The sequence below is a fragment of the Bos javanicus genome, chromosome 15 (genome assembly GCF_032452875.1).
Source record: "Bos javanicus breed banteng chromosome 15, ARS-OSU_banteng_1.0, whole genome shotgun sequence".
NCBI lineage: Eukaryota > Metazoa > Chordata > Mammalia > Artiodactyla > Bovidae > Bos > Bos javanicus.
Genome location: NC_083882.1, coordinates 8,822,893 through 8,848,582, shown reverse-complemented (window position 1 = coordinate 8,848,582; position 25,690 = coordinate 8,822,893). Strand labels below are relative to the sequence as shown.

The following is a 25,690-nucleotide window of genomic DNA, read 5'->3' as shown; positions in this document are numbered from 1 at the left end:
CACCTGTAACTTTGTGGTAATGATGGGGTCATTTCTGTTTCTAGTAGCATTGGCTCTTACTCTGTCACTGCCTCTGTAAGCTGTGATTGATTTCAGCAGTCATAGTAGCTACTGACATTCAAGTCCTTACATTCGTTTCTAATTACTTTTTTGCATGTCTATACAATGCAATGTTAACCGGTGGTTGTATCCAAGCACAAAGTATTATGAAAAAAACCTATAATTAAATTATCCTCAGAAATCATGGAAATCAACTTGCATCCCATCTCTTTTACTGGCAATGTTCATTACTGAATATGTATTTCATTCAAATGCTTTACCAGTTTGATTGAGTCCTTATTGGAAATACAATATCTCATGGCTCCTCATCATGGCTTGACCTTAACTTTTTCCCTTCTCTTTTGCCTATAGGTCCCCCAGGCCCACCAGGGATAGTGATTGTGGAGGAAATCACCGAGAGCACAGCCACACTCTCCTGGAGTCCAGCCGCTGACAACCACAGCCCCATCTCTTCCTACAACCTTCAGGCTCGTAGCCCCTTCTCCCTGGGCTGGCAAACGGTAAAAACAGGTAAGAGGCTCTAAAACAACTTCAGACACAGACATAGCAGCTTCTGATGTCATGAGCCGTATTTGCTAACAATCTCAGCAGGATTATTTTGGATTCGGGAAATTTTATTATTTAGGACAATATTACACTAGAGGAGGACACAGCAACCCACTCTAGTATTCTTGCCTGGAGAATCCCACAGACAGAGGAGCCTGGCGGACTACAGTCCATAGGTCGCCAAGAGTTGGACACGACTGAAGCCACTTTGCATGCAGGCATGCATGACAATCTTAACCATTGTTTGCTTCTTTTTATAAAGCCACTTTGTTTTCTTCTCTTCTTGTTTCCCAAGGAAGGACCACATTATTTATCTTTGTTTGTTTATTGAAGCAACATTAAACTCATGTAAAAGCTGCAAAAATAATACAAAGATTTTCTGTGGGCCCATCTCTCAATTTCCCCAAGTTATTCTACCTAACAATGGTATAATGATCAAATCAGGAAACTGACATTGATACAATGCTATAAACCACAGATCATATTCAAATTTCACCAGGTTTTATGTACAATTTTTCCAGTGAATAGTTCCATAAAATTCTATGAAGTTTTATTATATAGATTCAAATCTCCACCAAGACAGTCAGATGCAAAACTGCTCCATTACTCCAGTTCCTTGCTCTATGCCTTTAGAGTTCCACACCCATTTTATTTATAAAAATACAATCTAACATAAAATTACATTATTTAAAATAATATAGGATTTTAATGTTTACTTCTAAGTTTATTTGCATTGTAATTGCATTATTTTAAAAATAATTTTCCCCTGATGGCTTTCTTTTCATGTTATAACTAAACTTCCTTTCCCTCTCTAAATGTGGCTATCTGTAGGGATATGTGAAATTACACTCACTTGATAGTTATTACCTATTTAACATGTTGATATTTGAAAAGCAAACAGTATCTATAAAATGTAATCTTCAGAAGCAGTTATCCATACTGAGAATGGATTTGTGACTTTATTTTCTATCTAAATATAAAACTGATTTACCTACATAGAAGTGAAATATAAAATCAGTAAAATATCTCAGTGCAGTAACCATAAAACTCCATTAATCTGAATGTTATAGAAGTAAAGTGGTCCATTTCATTGCTTAAATTAAATTTGAGCTGAAACTTGTTTTGTGTTAAACTTGTAATCTAGGGGCAAAAGTGCATTCATCCAAATGCAAAATATTGATATGATTCAAGTTTTTCTTGATATTAGGTTCCTATAGTAATTCATAAAATTCAGTATAATTATAATCATAGTGTACTATACATATGTACAAATTTGTTTTATAATATAAACAATGTATAGAATTGTGGATACCAGCTTCATTCCCGGTTCCATTTTAATCCTGAGATGCAAATGTAAAGCCAAGAAATTGAGGAAATCTCTATGTTTGGTAGATGATTCTGGAAAGGATGCAAATTCAGGCCACATGAACAGGTTTATACAAGAATTCTTATCACCTTCATTTATAGGATGCTCCCAAGTCATCCTAAGTGTTAGAGCCCTAACATTTTGGTCTGCTGTTAGGAAATGGATTCACCTTCAAATTTCATGTTGTGCATTCAGCAAGCTCACTCTCTTGCCTGTGGCTGTGCTTTCTGCCCACCCTCGCCACACCGCCTAAAATAGTTGCTTCCTGGGATGTTTCCCTTGTGGTACATTGCACTACATACATGTGTTTCCTTACTCATCCCATACTCATGTTCTTGTGCTTCTTAACACATGGTACAGCTATCTAGGATACCTCATCTTCCATAGTTTCTTAGTTACTTGTATTCCTTGCTTTCTTACATACCTTTATTCAACTGTTTGTACTTTCTGTTGTTTGATAGATAGATAGAGGGCCTCCCAGATGGTGCTAGTGGTTAAGAATCCACCTGCCAATGAAGAAGATGTAAGAGATGTGAGTTTGATCCCTGGATCAGGAAGATGCCCTGGAGAAAGAAAAGGCAACCCTCTCCAGTATTCTTCCCAGAAAAATCCCAAGGACAGAGGAGCTTGACGGGCTACAGTCCATGGGATTACAAAGAGTTGGACTCAAGTGAGCATATGAGCACACCACAACACACAGATAGACAGATAATGATAAATAGTGGATATATAGATATGCATATATATCATGTGTGTATATACATATGTAAAATATATAAACTTTGAATTTTTTGGCATAAACTAAGGAAAAACAAAAGAGTGGTGTGTATTTCTGTATGTGTAGTGGGTTTAATTGTTTTGATTAAATGCTATTTGGGGTTTGTTTACTTATTTTAGAAGTCCCTGATGTAAAATTGCATTCTTATCTAATTAATTTGAACATTGGAAATATATTTGAATTGTTGTTGCTGTTTTAGTCATTAAGTCATAGTTGACTCTTTGCAACACTGTGAACTACAGCCCACCAGGCTCCTCTCTCCGTGAGATGTCTCAGGCAAGAATATTGGAGTGGGTTGCCATTTTCTTCTCCAGGGGATCTTCCCAAACCAGAGATCATTTCCTGCATTGACAGGTAGATTCTTTTCCACTGAGCCACCAGGGAAAGCCCTATATTTGAATAGAGAGCTATTTTTCAAATCAGTTCAGTAAATGCTGGAGAAGGTGCGGAGAAAAGGGAATCATCTTACACTGTTGGTGGGAATGCAAACTAGTACAGCCACTATGGAGAACAGTGTGGAGATTCCTTAAAAAACTGGAAATAGAACTGCCATATAACCCAGCAATCCCACTGCTGAGCAAACACAGCAAGGAAACCAGAATTAAAAGAGACTCGTGAAAAAAAAAATAAATAAAAAAAAATAAAATAAAAGAGACTCGTGTACCTCAATGTTCATCACAACACTGTTTACAAGAGCTAGGATATGGAAGCAACCTAGATGTCCATCAGCAGATGAATGGATAAGAAAGCTGTGGTACATATACACAATGGAGTATTACTCAGCCATTAAAAAGAATACATTTGAATCAGTTCTTATGAGGTGGATCAAACTGGAGCCTATTATACAGAGCAAAGTAAGTCAGAAAGAAAAACACCAATACAGTATATTAACACATATATATGGAATTTAGAAAGACGGTAATGATGACCCTGTATGTGAGACAGCAAAAGAGACACAGATGTAAAGAACAGACTGTTGGACTCTGTGGGAGAAGGTGAGAATGGGATGATTTGAGAGAATAACATTGAAGCATATATAATGCCATATATGAAATAGATGACCAGTCCAAGTTCAATGCAGGAAACAGGATACTCAAAGACAGTGCACTGGGATGACTCTGAGAGATGGGATGGGTAGGGAGGTGGGAGGGAAAGTCAGGATGGGGAACACATGTACATCCATGGCTGATTCATGTGAATGTATGGCAAAAACCACCACAATTTTGTAAAGTAACTAGCCTCCAATTAAAATAATTTAAAAAAATAAATAAATAAAATAAAAGGCAACACTAAAAAAAAAGAAAAAAGAAATAAAATCAGTTCAGTTCAGTCACTCAGTCATGTCCAACTCTTTGCAACCCCATGAATCGCAACACGCCAGGCCTCCCTGTCCATCACCAACTCCCGGAGTTCACTCAGACTCAAGTCCATTGAGTCAGTAATGCCATCCAGCCATCTCATCCTCTGTTGTCCCCTTCTCCTCCCGCCCCCAATCCCTCCCAGAATCAGAGTCTTTTCCAATGAGTCAGCTGTTCGCATGAGGTGGCCAAAGTACTGGAGTTTCAGCTTCAGCATCAGTTCAGTTCAGTAAGTGCTTTAAAAAATCGAGTTATACTGCATTTACAAGTAAACATATATTTTTCAAAAGTATATTCCTATAAATGGAGAAGGCAATGGCACCCCACTCCAGGATTCTTGCCTGGAAAATCCCATGGACAGAGGAGCCTGGTAGGCTGCAGTCCATGCGGTCACTAATAGTCAGACATGATTGAGCGACTTCCCTTTCACTTTTCACTTTCATGCATTGGAGAAGGAAATGGCAACCCACTCCAGTGTTCTTCCCTGGAGAATCCCAGGGATGAGGGAGCCTGCTGGGCTACTGTCTATGGGGTCACACAGAGTTGGACATGACTGAAGCGACTTAGCAGCAGCAGCAGCATTCCTATAAATGATCGATTTTATTTGCCCTTGATAGTAATATCAAATCATTCTCTAGCAAGGTGTCTCCTCACCTAAGGTGGTCACACATTTCTCTAAAACTCAGCATCTCTTGCAGCTATGGTAGAGTCATTGCCATCCACCAGGCAAGCCAAGGGGCAGTTGTCAACTTTTCCATGCTTTACAGCAGGAGTCCCCAACTCCTGGGCTGGGGACCAGTACTGTTAGCCTGTTAGAAGGAGGTGAGTGACAGGCTAGTGAAGCTTAATCTGACATTTCTCATCACTCGCATTACTGCCTGGTCCATGGAAAACTTATCTTCCACAAAACCAATCCCTTGTGCCAAAAATGTTGGGGACTCCTACTCTAAAGCAGCTCTTTTAAATGTTTCTTGAGTTCTGCTTCTAGTGCAAACTCATTGCCTGTGTTAGTGAAAGAAGTTTTTGGGGGGCTACATCATCTTCACTGGGGAAGCAGATCTTTTGTTTTCATAGTTATCATCTAACCCAAATCAATTTCAATAGATATGTGCCCTAATATGGGCTTTCCTGGTGGCTCAGTGGTAAAGAATCTCCTTGCAATGCAGGAGATCCAGGTTCTATCCCTTGGTCAGGAAGATTTCCTGGAGGAGGACTTGGCAACCCACTCCAGTATTCTTGCCTGGAGAATCTATGGACAGAGGAGCCTGGCAGGCTATAGTCCATAGGGTCACAAAGAGTTGGACACAACTGAAGTGACTGGGCACACAAGCAGGCACATCCTTTAATGTAGACATACATGTTAGGGAAAAAAAGATTTAGTTCTGCAGTTTGAACACTAAAGATGTTAAAGTAATGCATAAGCTAGCATTTTAAAAACTCTTAAGATTCCTTTATATGCCAGCATGAATATTAAGAATAGTAAGTTTCTCATTTTTGACAAATGAAGTAATGAATTTCACATGGACCAAGCACATCTGGAATTAACTTATCAATGCTGTCCACCCAAAAATAAAACTCAAAACAGGTGACTGTGAATGGGGCCATTTATTCATTTTGAAGAAAGTATAAAAATCATAAGAAATAGATAATTTCATTTGCAGATCCTCTTTTCTCTTCAAGCAAGCTGCTTCTTATTTGAACACCTGAGTTTCTTGTTCATATTACTGAACAGTATTTGCCAACCAAGTTTTTATGACCATATTTAATTAGGAATGGCAAGTCATCTGTAATCATAGAATTGATGGGCCATTATTTACTTAATTTAAATATTTTTCTTAACTATTCTTCAATCAATGGATAAGTCTTCTCTCTGGATAATTTACACTGAATGATGGTTACATTTATCAACTAAACATGTTTATTTAGTTTAGTTTAATTTAATTTATCTTTGGATGCAATTCTTTTAATAGGAAAAGCATTTTAACGAGTTTTTCTCCCCAGATCAACATGCAGCCCTCCACTAAAGTTCTGTATGTTCTTTCTCAAGCAGAATGTTTTCTTTGAAATCAGCTTGCCTCCAGATTTCCAGAAAGACTATAGACAGATACCTACAAGGATTTAAAATACTTCCTTGGTAAACATTCTTCATTATCTTTAATCTCCACAATATTCATTTTGAAATGAAAATCCAAACTGTATCCTAAAAAGTTGCTATTCTATTTCATATTGTATGTTATTTCATCAAAATATTAATACTTTCAACTCACATTTATCTTTTTTACAATTTTTATAATCCCTACAAGTAGCCTAGGATTCTATTTCTTTTTTTCCTTTTTAAAGAGGAATTAGAATTAAGGATGATGGAGAGAATGTAAAAAGGGACTCTGTGTGTGTGTGTGTGTGTGTGTGTGTAGGTTGCTCAGTTATGTCCAACTCTTTGCCACCCCTTGAACTGCAGCTCACTAGGCTACTCTGTCCATGGGATTCTCCAGGCAAAAACGGGGAGTGAGTAGCCATTCCCTTCTCCAGGGGATCTTCTCAACCCAGGGATCAAAACCAGGTCTTCTACATTGCAAGCAGAATGGGAGTAGGCGTTTTTAAAACCTATAGCTATGGCTTCAGTTCAGTTCAGTTCAGTTTAGTCGCTCAGTCGTGTCAGACTCTTTGCAACCCCATGAACCACAGCATGCCAGGCCTCCATGTCCATCACCAACTCCCAGAGTTTACCCAAACTCATGTCTATCGAGTCGGTGATGCCATCCAGCCATCTCATCCTCTGTCGTCCCCTTCTCCTCCTGCCCCCAACCCCTCCCAACATCAGGGTCTTTTCCGATGGGTCAACTTTCTGCATAAGGTGGCCGAAGTATTGGAGTTTCAGCTTCAGGATCAGTCCTTCCAATGAACACTCATGACTGATCTCCTTTAGAATGGATTGGTTGGATCTCCTTGCAGTCCAAGGGACTCTCAAGGGTTTTCTCCAACACCACAGTTCAAAACCATCAATTCTTTGGCGTTCAGCTTTCTTCACAGTCCAACTCTCACATCCATACATGACCACAGGAAAAACCATAGCCTTGACTAGATGGACCTTTGTTGGCAAAGTAATGTCTCTGCTTTTGAATATGCTGTCTAGGTTGGTCATAACTTTCTTCCAAGGAGTAAGTGTCTTTTAATTTCATGGCTGCAGTCACCATCTGCGGTGATTTTTGGAGCTCCCCAAAATAAAGTCTGACACTGTTTCCACTGTTTCCCCATCTATTTCCCATGAAGTGATGGGACCGGATGCCACGATCTTCGTTTTCTGAATGTTGAGCTTTAAGCCAACTTTTTCCACTCTCCTCTTTCACATTCATCAAAAGGCTTTTGAGTTCCTCTTCACTTTCTGCCATAAGGGTGGTGTCATCTGCATATCTGAGATCATTGATATTTCTCCCAGCAATCTTGATTCCAGCTTGTGTTTCTTCCAGTCCAGCATTTCTCATGATCTACTCTGCATATAAGTTAAATAAGCAGGGTGACAGTATATAGCCTTGACATACTCCTTTTCCTATTTGGAACAAGTCTGTTGTTCCATGTCCAGTTCTTTTTTTTTTTTTTTCAAGTCAAAGATTTTATTTAACATATAATTAATGATGGAACTGGTAAGACATTACAGCCAGTGGAAAGGAAAATTCAAGGAGTAAAGTAAAACTTGCCAAAAGATGGAAAGCAGTTTTAGGGTAATAAGCAATCGCATTTTACTAGACACAATTAGTTTGCATTCTATAGATAAGAGCTTCCTGACCTGCATATATGTTTCTCAAGAGGCAGGTCAGGTAGTCTGGTATTCCCATCTTTTGAAGAATTTTCCACAGTTTATTGTGATCCACACAGTCAAAGGCTTTGGCATAGTCAATAAAGCAGAAATAGATGTTTTTCTGGAACTCTCTTGCTTTTTCTATGATCCAGCAGATGTTGGCAATTTGATCCCTGGTTCCTCTGCCTTTTCTAAAACCAGCTTGAACATCAGGAAGTTCACATATTGCTGAAGCCTGGCTTGGAAAATTTTGAGCATTACTTTACTAGCGTGTGAGATGAGTGCAATTGTGGGGTAGTGTGAGCATTCTTTGTCATTGCCTTTCTGATCACACGAACCACAGCCTTGTCTAACTCAGTGAAACTAAGCCATGCCGTGTGGGGCCACCCAAGACGGACGGGTCATGGTGGAGAGGTGACCTGTTAGGTGACCCTGACAGAATGTGGTCCACTGAAGAAGGGAATGGCAAACCACTTCAGTATTCTTGACTTGAGAACCCAATGAACAGTATGAAAAGGCAAAATGATAGGATAATGAAAGAGGAACTCCCCAGGTCGGTAAGTGCCCAATATGCTACTGGAGATCAATGGAGAAATAACTCCAGAAAGAATGAAGAGACGGAGCCAATCCAAAAACAATACCCAGTTCTGGATGTGACTGGTGATAGAAGCAAGGTCCAATGCTGTAAAGAGCAATATTGCATAGGAACCTGGAATGTCAGGTCCATGAGTCAAGGCAAATTGGAAGTGTTCAAACAGGAGATGGCAAGAGTGAATGTTGACATTCTAGGAATCAGCGAACTAAAATGGACTGGAATGGGTGAATTTAACTCAGATGACCATTATATCTACTACTGCAGGCAGGAATCCCTCAGAAGAAATGGAGTTGCCTTCATGATCAAAAAAAGAGTCTGAAATGCAGTACTTGGATGCCATCTCAAAAATGACAGAATGATCTCTGTTTGTTTCCAAGGCAAACCATTCAATATCATGGTAATCCAAGGCTAATCTCCAACCAGTAATGCTAAAGCTGAAGTTGAATGGTTCTATGAAGACCTACAAGACCTTTTAGAACTAACACCCAAAAAAGATTTCCTTTTCATTATAGGGGACTGGAATGCAAAAGTAGGAAGTCAAGAAACACCTGGAGTAACAGGCAAATTTGGTTGGAGTATAGAATGAAGCAGGGAAAAGGCTAACAGAGTTTTGCCAAGAGAACACACTGGTCATAGCAAATACCCTCTTCCAACAACACAAAAGAAGACTCTGCACATGGACAACACCAGATGGTCAACACTGAAGTCAGGTTGACTATATTCTTTGCAGCCAAAGATGGAGAAGCTCTATACAGTCAGCAAAAACAAGACCAGGAGCTGACCGTGGCTCAGACCATGAACTCCTTATTGCCAAATTCAGACTTAAATTGAAGAAAGTAGGGAAAACCACTAGACCATTCAGGTATGACTTAAATCAAATCCTTTATTATTATACAGTGGAAGTGAGAAATAGATTTAAGGGACTGGATCTGATAGACAGAGCGCCTGATGAACTATGGACTGAGGTTCGTGACATTGTACAGGAGACAAGGATCAAGACCATGTCCATGGAAAAGAAATGCAGAAAAGCAAAATAGCTGTCTGAGGAGGCCTTACAAATAGCTGTGAAAAGAAGAGAAGCCAAAAGCAAAGGAGAAAAGGAAAGATATAACCATCTGAATGCAGAGTTCCAAAGAATAACAAGGAGAGATAAGAAAGCCTTCCTCAGCGATCAATGCAAAGAAATAGCTATGGCTTAGAGAATATGAATATATTAATATATAGCCTGGGAGGAAGTATATTTTTTACATTTTACATTAATTTTATTTTTTAACATAATGTCTGAAATAATTACATCAAGATTAAAACAGAAATTAACTGTTCATCATACCTGTCAGTCTGAACTCCCCTTTCATTCACTTAACAAAAATATATCAAGTAACCTCCATAGAATATATGGAGTAACAACAACAAAAAAAAATTACTGCCCTTGTGGAGATTGAATGTACATGGGGGAGGACAAAAATTAAACAGAGGACATAATAAGAACATAAGTTATATAGTTTTTGGGAGAAGTTAATGTATGAAAAAATTAAGAAATATAAGGATCAGAAGTACTGTGGGAGAGACAGTGTATTAGTCTGCTTGGACTGTCATAACAAAATATCATTACCTAGGTGGCTTAAACAACAAGGAAATATTTTCTCTAACAGTTCTGGAGATTGAGAATCCCAAGATGTAGGTGTCAGGCCAGTTCAGTTTGATTCCTGGCAAGGATGGTCCCCCTGGCTTACAGAGACTAGCTTTCTTGGTGTGTGCTCACCTGGCAGAGAGGAGTGAGGAGACAAGTTTTCCAGTGCCTCCTCTTATAAAGACAGTAATCTAATCAGATCATTACACCAACCTTATGATTTCATTTAACCTTAACTACTTCCTATTTTCAACATAACTTAGAGCTAATCAATTAAAAGATAACAGAGTACCAATTCCCCACTATCAATTCATTTGTCTTAGGATGGAAGCCCAAATCCCGTATGACTTTGTTCCTTCCATCTCTCTACAAACTCATCTTCTACCATTCTCCCTAAAGCTTGCTCTGCTCCTGACTCACTAGTCTTCTTATGTTCTGCATATAATTCTTCTAATACTTCTGTACTACTTATTCCTTCTGCGTGGGATGCTTTCTTCTAAATACTGGCATAACTAAATCCAAACTTCAATCAGTTCACTTAAATGTACTTACTTAATGATGTTTATACTGACCACTCTGTTTAAAATTTCAGGGTATGTGTGGTGAAGCTGCTTCCCAGGTGACTCAGTGCTCCTGCCAATGTAGGAGATGTGGATTCAATAACTGGGTCAGGAAGATTCCTCTGGAGTAGGAAATGGCAACCCACTCCACTATTCTTGTTGGAGAATTGTATTGGACAGAGGAGTCTGTCAGGCTATAGTCCATGGGGTTTCAAGGAGTCAGACATGACTGAGCGACTAAGTATGCACACATGTAGTAAAGACGGCCAAGTAGGAAGATTCTTAACTCACCACTTTCTGCAGGCATACCAAAACTACAACTATTTACAGAGTAAGTATCTATGCTGCTAAGTCACTTCAGTCGTGTCCGACTCAGTGTGACCCCATAGATGGCAGCTGACCAGGCTCCCCCGTCCCTGGGATTCTCCAGGCAAGAACACTGGAGTGGGTTCCCATTTCCTTCTCCAATGCATGAAAGTGAAAAGTGAAAGTGAAGTCGCTCAGTCGTGTCCGACTCTTCGCGACCCCATGGACTGCAGCCTACCAGGCTCCTCTGTCCATGGGATTGTCCAGGCAAGAGTACTGGAGTGGGGTGCCATCACCTTCTCCAAAGTATCTATATAATGATTTTAATACTAGCAGAAGAGATTTTCTGCAACTGGAGATGTAAAGAAGAAACCACAACAGAGATGGGGAGGGAGGACAGAGACACAGTGTAGTTGAGACCCACAACCCCAGGTATGCAACCCACAAATGGGAGGGTGATCACAGTTGCAGAGATTCTCCCCAAGTAGCAAAGATCCCAATCCCTATAGCAGGCTCCCCATCCTAGGCATCCTGTATCAGAAAAGAGTCCCTAGAACTTCTGTCTTTGAAGGCTAGCTGAATTTGCATTCAGAGAGCAGGAGGGGCTCTAGGAACAAGGACTCCACTTGCAAAGGGCATGCACAAAAGCTCAACCATTCAAGTCCCAGTGAAAAGGCAGTAATTTTAAAGGATTCTGGGTCAGGCACTCTGATCTTGGAGAGCCTCCTAGAAAAGCCAGAGGCAACAGAGTCTCCCCTTAGAGATTTAGACACTGGCCACAGTCATTTTGGGGAGCTCATTCTACTGCAGCACATTGACACTGGCAAGTGATATTTTGGAGTCCTTGCTCTAGATTATTAGTGGTGAGGGACTACCTGCCCACCATGAAGCTAACACCAGCTCAGGGCCCTCTTGGACTGAGCAGCTAACCACTTCAAAACTTTGCCCTTCTCTCAGCAGCCCAGGAGTCATGAGGCAGTACTTGACAGGCAAACAGACTGGGAGCCAGTCTGGCCTACCAGAGAACACCCAGTAGTCAGCTCTACCACAATGGATGGGGCCATGCAGCCCAAATAGGCATACCCCTAGATCATATACTCCAGTGACCTGAGGGGGGTGTGCTGCTAGGCCCTCGGGGGCATCTCCTACATTGAGATCACTTCTCAATGACAGGGAATGTAACTGACCTGTGTAACATATAGAAATAAATAGACCAATAGACAAAATAAGAAGACAGGAATATGATACAAGGAACAAGACAAAATCTTATAAAATCTTAGAAAAAGAACTGAACGAAGTGGAGATAAGCAATCTACTTGGTAAGAAATGCAAGGTACTCTTCACAGAGATGCTCACTAAACTCAGAAGAACGTGCATGAACATAGTGATATTTTTAACAAAGAAATAGAAAATATTAAAAAGTCCAAACAGAGCTGAAAAATACAATAACTAAAATAAATATACAAGAAAAAATCAATGCCATATTAGATAATACACAGTAACAAATCATCAAACTAAAGACAGAGTAGTGAAAATTACCAAAGTTGAAAAAAAAAAAAGGAAAAAATAATTTTAAAGACAGTTTAAGAGACCTCTGGGACAACACTAAGTTTACTAACATTCACATTTAGAGGTCCCAGAAAAAGAAGAGAGAAAGGGTCAGATAATTCATTTAAAGAAATAATAGCAGAAAACTTCCCTAAGCTGGTAATGGGAACAAATGGCAGGCTTCCAGAAGCACAGAGCATCCCAAGTAAGATCTACCCAAAGAATCTGAAACCAAGACACATCATAATTAAGTGTTGACATTAAAGATAAACAGATAATTTTAAAATTAGTCAGAGAAAAACATATTACAAAAGAATCCACATAATAAAAGAAGCTGACTTCTGGGCAGAAATATTGCAGGTAAGAAGTGGCATGATGTATTCAAAATGATGAAAGGAAAAAAAATGTACAACCTAGAATACTCTACCTAAAATGTGAAGGAGAGATAAGGAGATTTACAGACAAGCAGAACTTAAAATAGTTTGGCACCACCAAACCAGCTTTACAAGGAATGTTAAAGGGATAACTCAAAGTAGAAAAGACCACAATTAGAAATATGAATTGTCACAATAAAAATATATTTTCACTCACCTAAAGCCAGACATCCTTGAGTGTGAAGCATCTGAACTGACTAACTGATTGAGAAATATTAAAAGTATACAAAGGAAAATCTCAGTAGTAAAGGCAAACACAAAACCTTAAAACACACAAAAAAACTTAAAAGTAGTAGACTAACCATGTATAAATTTGGCTTCCCTGTTGGCTCAGGCAGTAAAGAATCCACCTACAATTCAGACCAGGATCCGATCCCTGGATTGGAAAGATCACCTGGAGAAGGGGGGCTTCCCTGGTAGCTCAGGTGCTAAAGAATCTGCCTGCAATGCAGGAGATCCTGGGCATTCCTGGGTTGGGAAGATCCCCTGGAGAAAGGATAGGATACCCACTCCAGTATTCTCAGGCTTCTGTAGTGGCTCAGCTGGTAAAGAATCCACCTGCCATGAGGGAGACGTGGGTTCAATCCATGGGCTGGAAAGCTCCCCTAGAAAAGGAAAGGCTACCCACTCCAGTATTCTGGCCTGGAGAATTTGATCGACTGTATAGTCCATGGGATCGCAAAGAGTTGGACACAACTGAGTGACTTTCACTTTCACTTTTTTCTGGAGAAGGGAATGGCAACCCTCTCCATTATTCTTGCCCAGGGAATTAAATGGACTGAGGAGCTTGGTAAGTTGCAGTCCATGTGATCGCAAAGAGTCAGACACGACTGAGCAACTAACACTTTGAGTGACTTTGAATCACATATAAACCTAGTAGGAAGGTTGAAGACAAAAATAGTTAAATCTTTTATGAAAACACTAAGTTGTTAAGGGACATACAAAACAAAAGGTATAAAATGATGTCAATCACATTAAACATTAGAGGGAATAAAAATGCAGAGTTGTTAAAATGCATTTAAACTTAAGAGATGACCAATTTAATTATATATATAGTATATAAAACTGTATATATATATATATATGTACATATATACAGTTATATATTTATATATGAACATCATGATAATCACACATCAAAAATTTACAAGAAATACACACAAAAATGTGACAGACATCCAAATATAAACCTAAAAATAGTCATCAAATCACAAGAGAGAAAAGAAGAGAACAAAAAAGAACTGTGGAAACAACCAGAAAACAAGAAACCATATAATAACTCCATACTTATCAATAATCATTATAAATTTAAATAGATTAATGCTCCAATCAAAGGAAATACAGTGAATGAATGAGAAAACAAGGAACGTATATATGATACTGACAAGAGACTCACATCCGTTCTACAGAAACAAATTGAAAATGGGGGGATGGAAAAAGGTCAGGTCAGTTCAGTTCAGACACTCAGTAATATCCAACTCTTTGTGACCCCATAGACTGCAGCACACCAGGCTTCCCTGTGCATCACCAACTCCTGGAGGTTGCTGAAACTCTTGTCCATTGATTCAGTGATGCCATCCAACCACCTCATCCTCTGTTGTCCACTTCTGCTGGCTTCAATTTTTCCTAGGATCGTGGTCTTTTCCATGAGTCAGTTATTTGATCATCAGGTGGCCAAAGTATTGTAGCTTCAGCTTTAGCATCAGTCCTTCCACTGAGTATTCAAGACTGATTTCTAGGATGGACTGGTTGGCTCTCCTTGCAGTACAAGGGACTCTCAAGAATTTTCTCCAACACCACAGTTCAAAAGCATCAATTTTTGGTGCTCACCTTTCTTTACGGTCCAACTCTCACACCCACACATGACTACTGGAAAAATAGCTTTGACTAGACAGACCTTTGTTGGCAAAGTAATGTCTCTGCTTTTTAATATGCTGTCTAGGCTTGTCATAGCTTTCCTTCCAAGCAGGAAGCGTCTTTTAATTCATGGCTGCTGTCACCATCTGCAATGATTTTGGAGTCCAAGAAAATAAAGTCTTTCACTGTCTTCATTGTTTCCCTGTCTATTTGCCATGAAGTGATGGGACTGGATGCCATGACCTTCGTGTTTTGAATGGTGAGTTTTAAACTAGCTTCTTCTCTCTCCTCTCTTCCATCAAGAGGCTCTTTAGTCCCTCTTTGCTTTCTACCATAGGGGTGGTGTCATCTGCATATCTGAGGTTATTGATATTTCTCCCAGAAAGCTTGATTCCAGCTTGTGCTTCATCCAGCTGGGAATTTCACATGAAGCTCTGAATAGAAGTTAAATAAGCAGGGTGACAATATACAGTCTTGACGTATTCCTTTGTTCTCTATCTGGTTCTAACTGTTGTTTTTTAACCTACATACAGATTTCTTAGGAAGCAGGTAAGGTGGTCTGGTATTCCCATCTCTTGAAGAATTTTTCACAGATTGTTGTGATCTACACAGTCAAAGGCTTTAGCTTAGTCAATGAAGCAGAAGTAGATGTTTTTCTGGAATTATCTTCCTTTTTCTATGATCCGATGGATGTTGGCAATTTTGTCTCTGGTTCCTCTGCCTTTTCTAAATCCAGCTTCTACATATGGAATTTCTCAGTTCATGTACTGTTGAAGCCTAGCTTGGAGAATTTTGAGCATTATTCTGCTAGCATGTGAGATGAGTGCAATTGTGTGGTAGTTTGAACATTCTTTGGCATTGCCTTTCTTTGGGATTGGAATGGAAACTGACCTTTTCCAGTCCTGTGGTCACTGCTGAGTTTGCCAAATTTCCTGGCATATTGAGTGAAGCACTTTAATACTATCATCTTTTAGGATTTGAAAAGGCTCAGCTGGAATTCCATTACCTCCATTAGCTTTATTCGTGGTGATGCTTCATAAGGTCCACTTGACTTCACACTCCAAGATGTTTGGCTCTAGGTGAGTGATCATACCATCATGGTTATCTGGGTCATTAAGATCTTTTTTATTTAATTCTTCTGTGTATTCTTGCCACCTCTTTGTAATATATTTTGATTCTTTTATGTCCATACAATTTCTGTCCTTTATTGTGTCCATCTTTGCATGACATATTCCTTTGGTATCTCTAATTTTCTTGAAGAGATCTCTAGTCTTTCCCATTTTACTTTTCCCTCTACTTTTTTGCATTGATCACTGAGAAAGGCTTTCTTATCTCTCCTTGCTATTCTTTGGAACTATGCATTCAGATGGATATATCTTTCCTTTTCTCCTTTGCCTTTAGCTTCTCTTCTTTTCTCAGCTATTTCTAAGGCCTCCTCAGACAACCATTTTGCCTTTTTGCATTTCTTTTTCTTGGGGATAATTTTGATCACTGCCCCTTGTACAATGTTACGAACCTTTGTCCATAGTTCTTCAGGCACTGTGTCTGTCAGATCTAATCCCTTGAATCTATTTGTCACTTCCACTGTATGAAGTGAAGTTGCTCAGTCATGTCTGACTCTTTGCAACCCCATGGACTGTAGCCTATCAGTCTCCTCCATCCATGGGATTTTCCAGGCAAGAGTACTGGAGTGGGTTGCCATTTCCTTCTCCAGAGGATCTTCCCAACCCAGGGATCGAACCTGGGTCTCCCACATTGTAGACAGATGCTTTACCATCTGAGCCACCAAGGAAGTCCCTTCCACTGTATAATTATAACAGTTCTGATTTAGATCATACCTGAATGGTCTCGTGGTTTTCCCTACTTTCTTTAAGCCTGAATTTTGCAATAACGAGTTCATTATCTTATCCACAGTCAGGTCCTGGTCTTGTTTTTGTTGACTGTATAAAGTTTCTCCATCTTCAGCTGCAAAGAATAGAGTCAGTTTAATTTTGATATTGACCAACTGCTAATGTCCATGTGTAAAATCATCTCTTGTGTTTTAGGAAGAGGGTTTTTGCTATAATCAAAGTATTTCCCTGGCAAAACTCTGTTAGCCTTTGCCCTGCTTCATTTTGTACTCTAAGGCCAAACTTACCTGCTACTCCATGTATCTCTTGACTTCCTACTTTTGCATTCCATTTCCCTATCTTGTAAAGACATTTTTTTTTTTTTTTTTAGTGTTAGTTCTAGAAGGTCTTGTTGGTCTTCATAGAACTGTTCAACTTCAGCTTCTTTGGAGTTAGTGGTTGGAGCATAGACTTGGATTACTGTGATACTGAGGGGTTTGCCTTGCAAATGAACAGGGATCATTCTGTCATTTTTGAGATTGCACTCAGGTACTGCATTTTGAACTCATTTTTTTTTTTTTTTTTACTATGAAGGCTAGTCCATTTTTTCTAAGGGATTCTTGCCCACAGTAGTATGTGTAACGGTCATCTGAGTTAAATTCACCCATTCCCCTCCATTTTATTTCGCTGATTCCTAAAATGTCAATGTTCACTGTTGCCATCTCCTGTTTGACCACTTCCAATTTACCTTGATCCATGGACCTAACATTCCAGATGCCTATACAATATTGTTCTTTGCAGCATCAAACTTTACTTCCATCACCAGTCACATTCACAACTGGGCATTGTTTTTGCTTTGGCTCAGCCTCTTCATTCTTTCTGGAGTTATTTCTCCACTCTTCTCCAGTTAGTGTATTTGGCACTACCAACCTGGGGAGTTCATCTTTCAGTGTCATAACTTTTTGCCTTTTCATACTGGAAAAAAGTATTCTATGCACACTGAAACAAAAAGAAAGCTGTGGTATCAACACTTATGTTAGACAAAATAGACTTTAAAGCAAAGACTGTAACAAGAGACAAACAAAGATATTTTATACTGTTGAAAAGATCGATCCAAAAAGAAAATATAACAATTTTAAATATAAATATATATATATATATATATACATAAATACAACACAGGAACACTTGTATACATAAAGCCTATATTAACAAAATAAAGGAAAACTTGGCAGTAACACAATAGTAGTGAGGATTTTAAGATTTTACTTATATTAATGGACTCAGCTTCCAGACAGGAAATCAATAGGAAACACTGTCCTTAAATGATACATTACACCATGTGGGTTCATTGATATCTACAGAGCATTCCATCCAAAATAGCAGAAAACACATTCTCTTGAAGCGCACATATATAATTTGCCAGGATAAACCACATGCTAGACCACAGCACAAATTTTTGAAGAATTAAATAATACTGAGCACTTTTCCAACTACAATGACTTAAGATAAGAAATCAACTACAAGATAAAAATTGCAAAAAAACACAAACACATGGATGGTAAACAATATACTACTAAATAGCTAAAGGCTGGAGACTTCCCAGGCTGTCCAGTGGTTAAGAGTCCACACTTCCAGTGCAGAAGCTGTGGGTTAGATCCCTGATCAAGAAACTAAGAGCCTGCAGAGCCAAAAAATAATAAAATAATTTTTTTAAGAAAAAACGCATTGGTCTGCTGGTGTATGTTCATACTTGCATGCTAAGTAAGTCACTTCACTTATGTCTGACTCTTGTGACCCTATGGACTGTAACCTGCCAGGTTCCTCTGTTCATGAGATTCTCCAGGCAAGAATACTGGAGTGGTTGCCATGCCCTCCTCCAGGGGATCCTCTCAACCCAGGGATCAAACCCATGTCTCTTATGTCTCCTGCACTGGCTGGCAGGTCTTTACCACTAGTGCCTCAGAAGTCCAAAAATTTAAAGAAGTGTTAACACCTATTCTTCTCAGACTATCCAAAAAATTGAGATATAAAGACACTTCCAAAATCACTCTGTGAGGGAAGCATCACCTTGATTTTAAAACTAGATAAAAAAAAATACAGAAAAGAAAAATATATGCCAATATCACTGATGAAAACATTCAAAAATCCTCAACATAATATTAACAAGCTGAATTGAACAATGCATAAATAGAATCACACACCAAAATCAAGTGGGATTTATACCAGGAATGCACAGATGATCCAATATTCCCATATCAATCCTTGTGATATATAACACATTAAAAAATTGAAGAATAGAAGTCATATAATCATCAAAATAGGCACAGAAAGGCTTTTGACAAAATTCAACATTCATTTATGACAAAAATTCTCAACAAAATAGCTATAGAGGAAATATGCCTCAACATAGTAAAATCTATATATGACAAGCCCACAGCTAACATCAAATTCAGTGGTGGAAATCTGAAAGCATTTCCTCTAAGATCAGGAACAAACCAAGAATGCCACTTATACCACATTTATGGAAGTCCTAGCCATAACAATCAGGCAAAAAAATAAATGTAAGGAATCCAAATTGGTAAGGATGTAAAACTCAGTTTTCAGATGACATAATACTATACTATACATAGAAAATGATTTAATGAAAGAATTAATATTGTTAAAATAACCAAACTACCTAAGGCAATCTACAGATTCAATCCAGTATCTATCAAAATACCAATGGCATTTTTCATAGATCTAGAACAAATAACTTCTAAAATTTGTATGGAAACACAAAACGTCCAAATAGCCTAAACAATTGAACAAGAAAACAAAAAGCTGGGGTATCATGTTCCTTGATTTTGAAATGTACTTCCAAGCTACAGTAATCAAAATAGTATGGAAATGAGAGCCCAGAAATAAACCCATACACATATGGTCAATTAATCTATGATAAATGATGCAAGAATATAAAATGGGGAAAGAAAACCTTTTTCAGTAAATAATGCTTGGAAAACTGAACGGCTTCATACAAAAGAATCAAACTGGACTACTTTCTCACACCATATTCAAAAAAATTAACTCAAAATGGATTAAAGACTTAAATGAAACCATAAAATTCCTAGAAGAAAATATAATATGCTCTTCAGCATGAGATAATATTTTTTGGGATCTATCTTCTCAGGTAAGGGCAACAAAAGCAAAAATAAACAAATGGGGCTACATCAAACTAAAAACTTTAGCATAGCAAAGGAAAATATCAACAAAACTAAAAGGTAGTTTATTGAAATATTTCAAGATATTTGCAAATTATACATCTAATAAGGGGTTAATATACAAAATATAGAAAGAACTCATACAACTCATCATCAACAATGTTAAACTTAATTAAAAAATAGGCAGAGGATCTGAATAGACATTTTTCCAAAGAAGACATAGAGATGGGCAGAGACACATGAAAAGATGCTCATCATCACTAATCACAGAGAAAAGCATGTCAAAACTGCAATGAGCTATTACCTCACACCTATGAGAGTTGTTTTTAGTGAAAAGGCAATAAATAAGAAATGCTGATGAGCATATGGAAAAAAGGAAAATCTTGTGCACTCTTCATAGGAACGTAAGTTGGTATAGCCACTATGGAAACAGTAATAACTTTCTCAAAAGAATTCAGAAATTGAATTACTAAACAATCCAGCAATCCTACTTTGGGGTATTTATCCAAATAAAATAAAAACACTAGCTCAAAAAGATGTATGCATTCCAATATCCATTGAAGCGTTATTTACAATAGCCAAGATACAGAAGCAATGTAAGTGTTCATTGATAGATGGATAATGAATATTCGGTACACACACACACACACAATGGAATATTGCTTAGCTATAATAAAAATGGAATCTTGCCATTTGATAACATGGATGGGTTTGGTGGGTCTTATGCTAACGAAATAATCAAATACCACATGATCTCACTTATATGTGAAATTCACCAAACAAACAAACAAAACAAAATGAAAACAGACTCTTAGATATAGAGAATAGACTGGTGTTATCAGAAGGTTATGGTTGGGGGATGTAAAGTAAGTGAAGGAGATTAAGAGGTACAAACCTCCAATTATAAATAAATAAGTTACAAGCATGTAATATACAGCATAAGAGTAACAGTATGGTTAGTAATATTGTAATGTATTTGTTTGGGGACACATGGTTACTAGACATATTATGGCAGTCATTTCAGAATGTACTCAAAGGTCAAATCATTATGTAATACACCTGAAATCTAACATAGTGTTGTACATCAAGTGTATTAAAAATATATTTAAATTTTAAAATATTTTAAATCACTACCTGCCTGTTTTGGACTGACTTGTGTTTACCCAAAATTAGTATGTCGAAATCCTAACCCCTGTATAACTGTACTTGGAGACTAGGACTTTAGGGAGATCAAAGGGCACCTAGATGTATGAGACTAGAGTTTAAGAGTGAGGTTTAGAATGAAGATATAAATTAGGAAATTATTGGCATATAAGTTGCATTTAATGCCATAAGACTGCATGCACTCTCCAAGGATATAAGCATAAAACAAAGAAAACAGGAGTATGAAAATTGAGCCCTCAAGCATTCCCATAGTAAGAGGTTGTAGAAAAGAGGATTAAACCAAAAGATATAGAGAGTAAGCAGCCATTTAGTTTTAGAAAAAGACAATGTGATATCCTGACAGACAAAAGAATAAAATCTAGCAAGGAAGAGAAAGTAATCAACTGGGTCAAATGTTTCTGATTTGGCAACTATTATGAGGAAATGAGAATTGATCATTGATTTACACAAACCAGAGGTCATTCATGAGCTTTATACTAGAAGATATAGTAAAATTTTAAGGACTAAAGACTCATAAGAATTGGCTCAAGAGAAAATGGGGGAAAAGTTAATGTAGACAACTATTTTAAGAAGTCTTACTGCAAGTGGAAGTGAAAAAGTCAAAACACTCTGAAGTCAGAGATGTCATAATTTGCTTATGAATTGGAGTAGGACAAGAGAAAAAATGTGGAAATACAGGATGGCTCAAAGTTTGGGATATAGCAATTGTCATTCACCGAATAAGGAATACTGCAGAAGTAGGGGAGGAAATTAAGATTAACTCTATCTAAATGGAAATGTTTAATAGATTATAGGGCATATGAATTTGGAGTCTAGGGAGGAAGTTCATAGCTGAAAATGTTACAGCCATCAGCATACAGAAGGCATTTAGAACCGTGAGACTGGATACGATCACCTTAGAGTACAATAAAAAAGAAAAGGCAGTTAGTAGAACTGTGGTGCATCTGGAAGATAAAAAGAAAGTAGCAACGCAGACTGAAGAGGCATAATTGGAAACAAGAGGAGCGGAAGTTTTGAAAAGCATTTCAAAGAGCAGAGAATGATTAACTGTGTCGAAGCATGATGTTGGAACAAATAAAATAAGGAACAGAGACGTGAGCACAGTGTTCTAGAATTGGAGGCCACTTGTGATCTCGATGGGAGCAGTGGATTGCTGGAGGTGAGAGCCTAACTGCAGTGAGTCCGAGAGTGAGTGAGTGTGTGTGTGTGTGTGTGTGTGTGTGTGTGTGTGTGTTCAGTCAGGTCTGACTCTTTGTGACCCCATGAACTGTAGCCTGCCAGGCTCCTCTGTCCATGGAATTTTCCAGTTAAGAATACTCGAGTGGGTAGCCATTCCCTCCTCCAGGGGATCTTCCCCACCCAGGGATCAAACCTATGTCTCCTGCATCTCCTGCTTTGGCAGGGAGATTCTTTACCTCTGTGCCACTCAGGAAGTTTCAAGAGTGAATTAAAAGAGAATAAATGGAGACAGCAAATAAGGGACAAATATTAATAAGTCTCAAGAAGCTTTGCTGTAAAAGAAACATAGAGAATGGGTGAAGGTTGGAAGGCAAGAAAAATTTAAAAGAATTTTGTTTTGTTTTTAAGTGGAAAAATATCTGCATGCCTGTATTAGAGACCTTGGCAGGGGAAGGCAGCTGGTAGGAGAGAGACACAACTGAGCTGGACTGGTTACTCTTCTATACAGTATTTTAAGAGGGCTACCCCTTGAGAGGCATGAAGTTGCCTCAGAGGGGACTCAGTTTTCTCCTGGAGTAAAACGTTCGAAGCAAGTTGATGGAAGAAAGATGCGAACAAGGGGATTTTGCTAGTGATGGATTATGAATTCCAAAGATCATAGTCACAGGCTTTTTTTTTTTTCACGAGTTTGATGTTTATTATACATGGTATTGTGGTTCCCTCTGGTCTTTTCACACAGACTATGAACATGGGGTGTGGGGTGTGGAGATCAGGTATAGCATCTTGTTTATCTTTGCATCCTTTCGCTAATGCAATAAGGGTTTAGTTCAGTTCAAGGCTTTTAAATGTTAGGGAAGGATGGCAATTGAGACAGACAGAGTTCTATAGGAATTAGAGTAAAGGATGAGGGATGACCTCTATGTCCGGAGTTATTTGGAGTGACTGACATTAAACAGAAGTCAATGAAACAGAAGGTCCTGATGGACCCAAGGCAAGTATTGGTGAATCAGTTTGTTCTTGGGTCTTGAGAGAGCTGAGTGTCTTGGTATCTCTTCTTCCCACCTTTATGTTTGGCAGACACAGCTCAGAATTCTGCCAAATGGTGTACTGAACAGTGGCCTTAATCCTCTACTCAGACTTCAGGGATGTTGCTCATTTGCCAGTGCAGCAAAAGAGGACAGACATTTTTTTCATGTTTTCACTTCATTGCTTTAAAAAGTCAGCTCTGTAGGGCTGTGAGATGGGTCAGGCAGCCCACACTGCCTATGCTCTGAGCATTCACCTTTCACTGAACTGATTATTTAGTAACTTTCTCTTGTTGCATTTCAAGAGAGATTTTCATGGGAAATGCAAGATGCATTTTATTTCACCTTGTAGTAAAAGTCTACAGCGTCATCAAATCCAAAGCCTCTCCCCTCCCCAACACTGCCCTGCCATGCTTAAACAGAAATCAGGGCAGCTATAAATTCAGAGGATGTTTGCACTTCATAGGGAGGTTTTGCACTTTCTGCACTTTCACCTCTGGAACAAATGTTCTTCCAGAAATATTTCCTAGACAGCAGAGAAGAGGGAACAAGAAAAGCAGTCCCAGATAGAGCATAAACACTATGTAAAAATGCTTTACTATGTGGTAATTATATTGACACACAGTTTTATGTTTTAATAAAAATCTAAATGTAGTACAAAAGTCACTCCAAGGAGAGTTCAGAGCTTCCACTTGGAAACCACAAACTGGAGTTTTTAAATTAGAGAGATATATTCTTAAACCACTGCTTGGAACTGCCAAGTGGCTGAGCATGTTTGGCAGAACTGGGAGAGGCAAACTGTTCAAGAAATTTCCCTAGAAATACAAGAACTGTTTGCTTAAATTGAAGCACTGGTTGGCATCTTCTCTGGGGTTTAAGGGTTGACAAAAAAGATTTTAGTGTAGAAAATGGCAAGTAGTGTTGTGTCAATCTATACGTAAAGATGAGATGAAAGAATTCTAACTATAACAGACTTTGACATGTGCTACTGCTTACTTCTGAAGACTGATTTTTGTTTTACTGATGAGACTGGAAGTGACACATGACCACGTGATATAAGGGTATATGCAGAAGCCTGTCATGTCTGTCAGGGCCTAATATCTTTGATTGCAATCTATAAGCATTTCTAGTTCACCTCAGTTCAATTCAGTTCAGTTTCTCAGTTGTATCCAATTCTTTGCGACCCCATGGACTGCAGCACACCAGGCTTCCCTGTCCATGACCAACTCCTGGAGCTTGCTCAAACTCATGTCCAGAGTCAGTGATGTTCTCCAGCCATCTCATCCTCTGTCATCCCCTTCTCCTGCCGCCAATCCCTCCCAGCATCAGAGTATTTTCCAGTGAATCAGTTATTTGCATCAGATGGCCAAAGTATTGGAGCTTCAGCTTTAGCATCAGTCCTTCCAACGATTTGGGGCTGATTTTCTTTAGGATTGACTGGATTGATTTCCTTGCTGTTCAATGGACTCTCAAGAGTCTTCTCCAACACCACAGTTGAAAAACATCAATTCTTTGGCACTCAGCTTTCTTTATGGGCCAACTCTCACATCCATATGTGACTACTTGAAAAACCACAGCTTTGACTAGATGGAACTTTGTCAGCAAAGTAATGTCTCTGCTTTTCAATATGCTGTCTAATTGCTCATAATTTTCCTTCCAAGGAGGAAGTGTCTTTTAATTTCATGGCTGCAGTCACAATTTGCTGTGATTTTTGAGCCCAAGAAAATAAAGTTCACCTAATGACATGAAATTTCCTTCCTCTCCATAGTCCCAGAAATCATAACAGGGGACATGGAGTCAGCCATGGCGGTGGAGCTGAATCCCTGGGTAGAATATGAATTCAGAGTGGTGGCCACCAATCCAATTGGGACTGGAGACCCAAGCACTCCATCTCGAATGATCCGCACAAATGAAGCAGGTAAGAATATTAGAGAGTCAGAATTCTATTGGGTATGCCCCTTAATCACTTTTTAAATTTTTACTTATTTTTAATTAAAGGATAATTGCTTTACAATATTGTGTTGGCTACTGCCATACATCACATGGATCAGTCATACATGTATATATATATTTCCTCTCCCTCTTGAACCTCCCTCCCACCTCCCAATCCATCCCACTCCTCTAGGTTGTCACAGAGCCCTGGTTTTTGTTCCTCGAGTAATACAGCAAATAATCACTTTTAAAGCAATTTGAATTAACCATTATTGCTTTAGTGTAATCTTTCCAAATTCATTTACCCGGACATCATAAAACTATTTCCTTTAAGATAATTATTTAATTTTATTTGTTTTCAGAACTTTTTCTCCTTTTATCCACAAATACAGGTCTCAGTTCAGTTCAGTTCTGTTCAATTCCTCAGTCGTGTCCGACTCTTCACGACCCCATGAATCGCAGCACGCCAGGCCTCCCTGTCCATCACCAACTCCCGGAGTTCACTGAGACTCAAGTCCATCGAGTCA

At 38.6% G+C, this 25,690-nt stretch overlaps 1 protein-coding gene across 1 annotated transcript in view; it reads left to right on the top strand.

Annotated features, from left to right (window-relative positions):
- Window positions 1-25,690, top strand: part of CNTN5 (contactin 5) — a 1,653,888-nt gene that overhangs the window by 1,553,985 nt on the left and 74,213 nt on the right. The window contains exons 17-18 of the mRNA XM_061440146.1: window positions 412-570; window positions 25,000-25,149. Coding sequence (XP_061296130.1) covers window positions 412-570; window positions 25,000-25,149 — 309 coding nt within the window. The remainder of the gene's footprint in view (window positions 1-411; window positions 571-24,999; window positions 25,150-25,690) is intronic.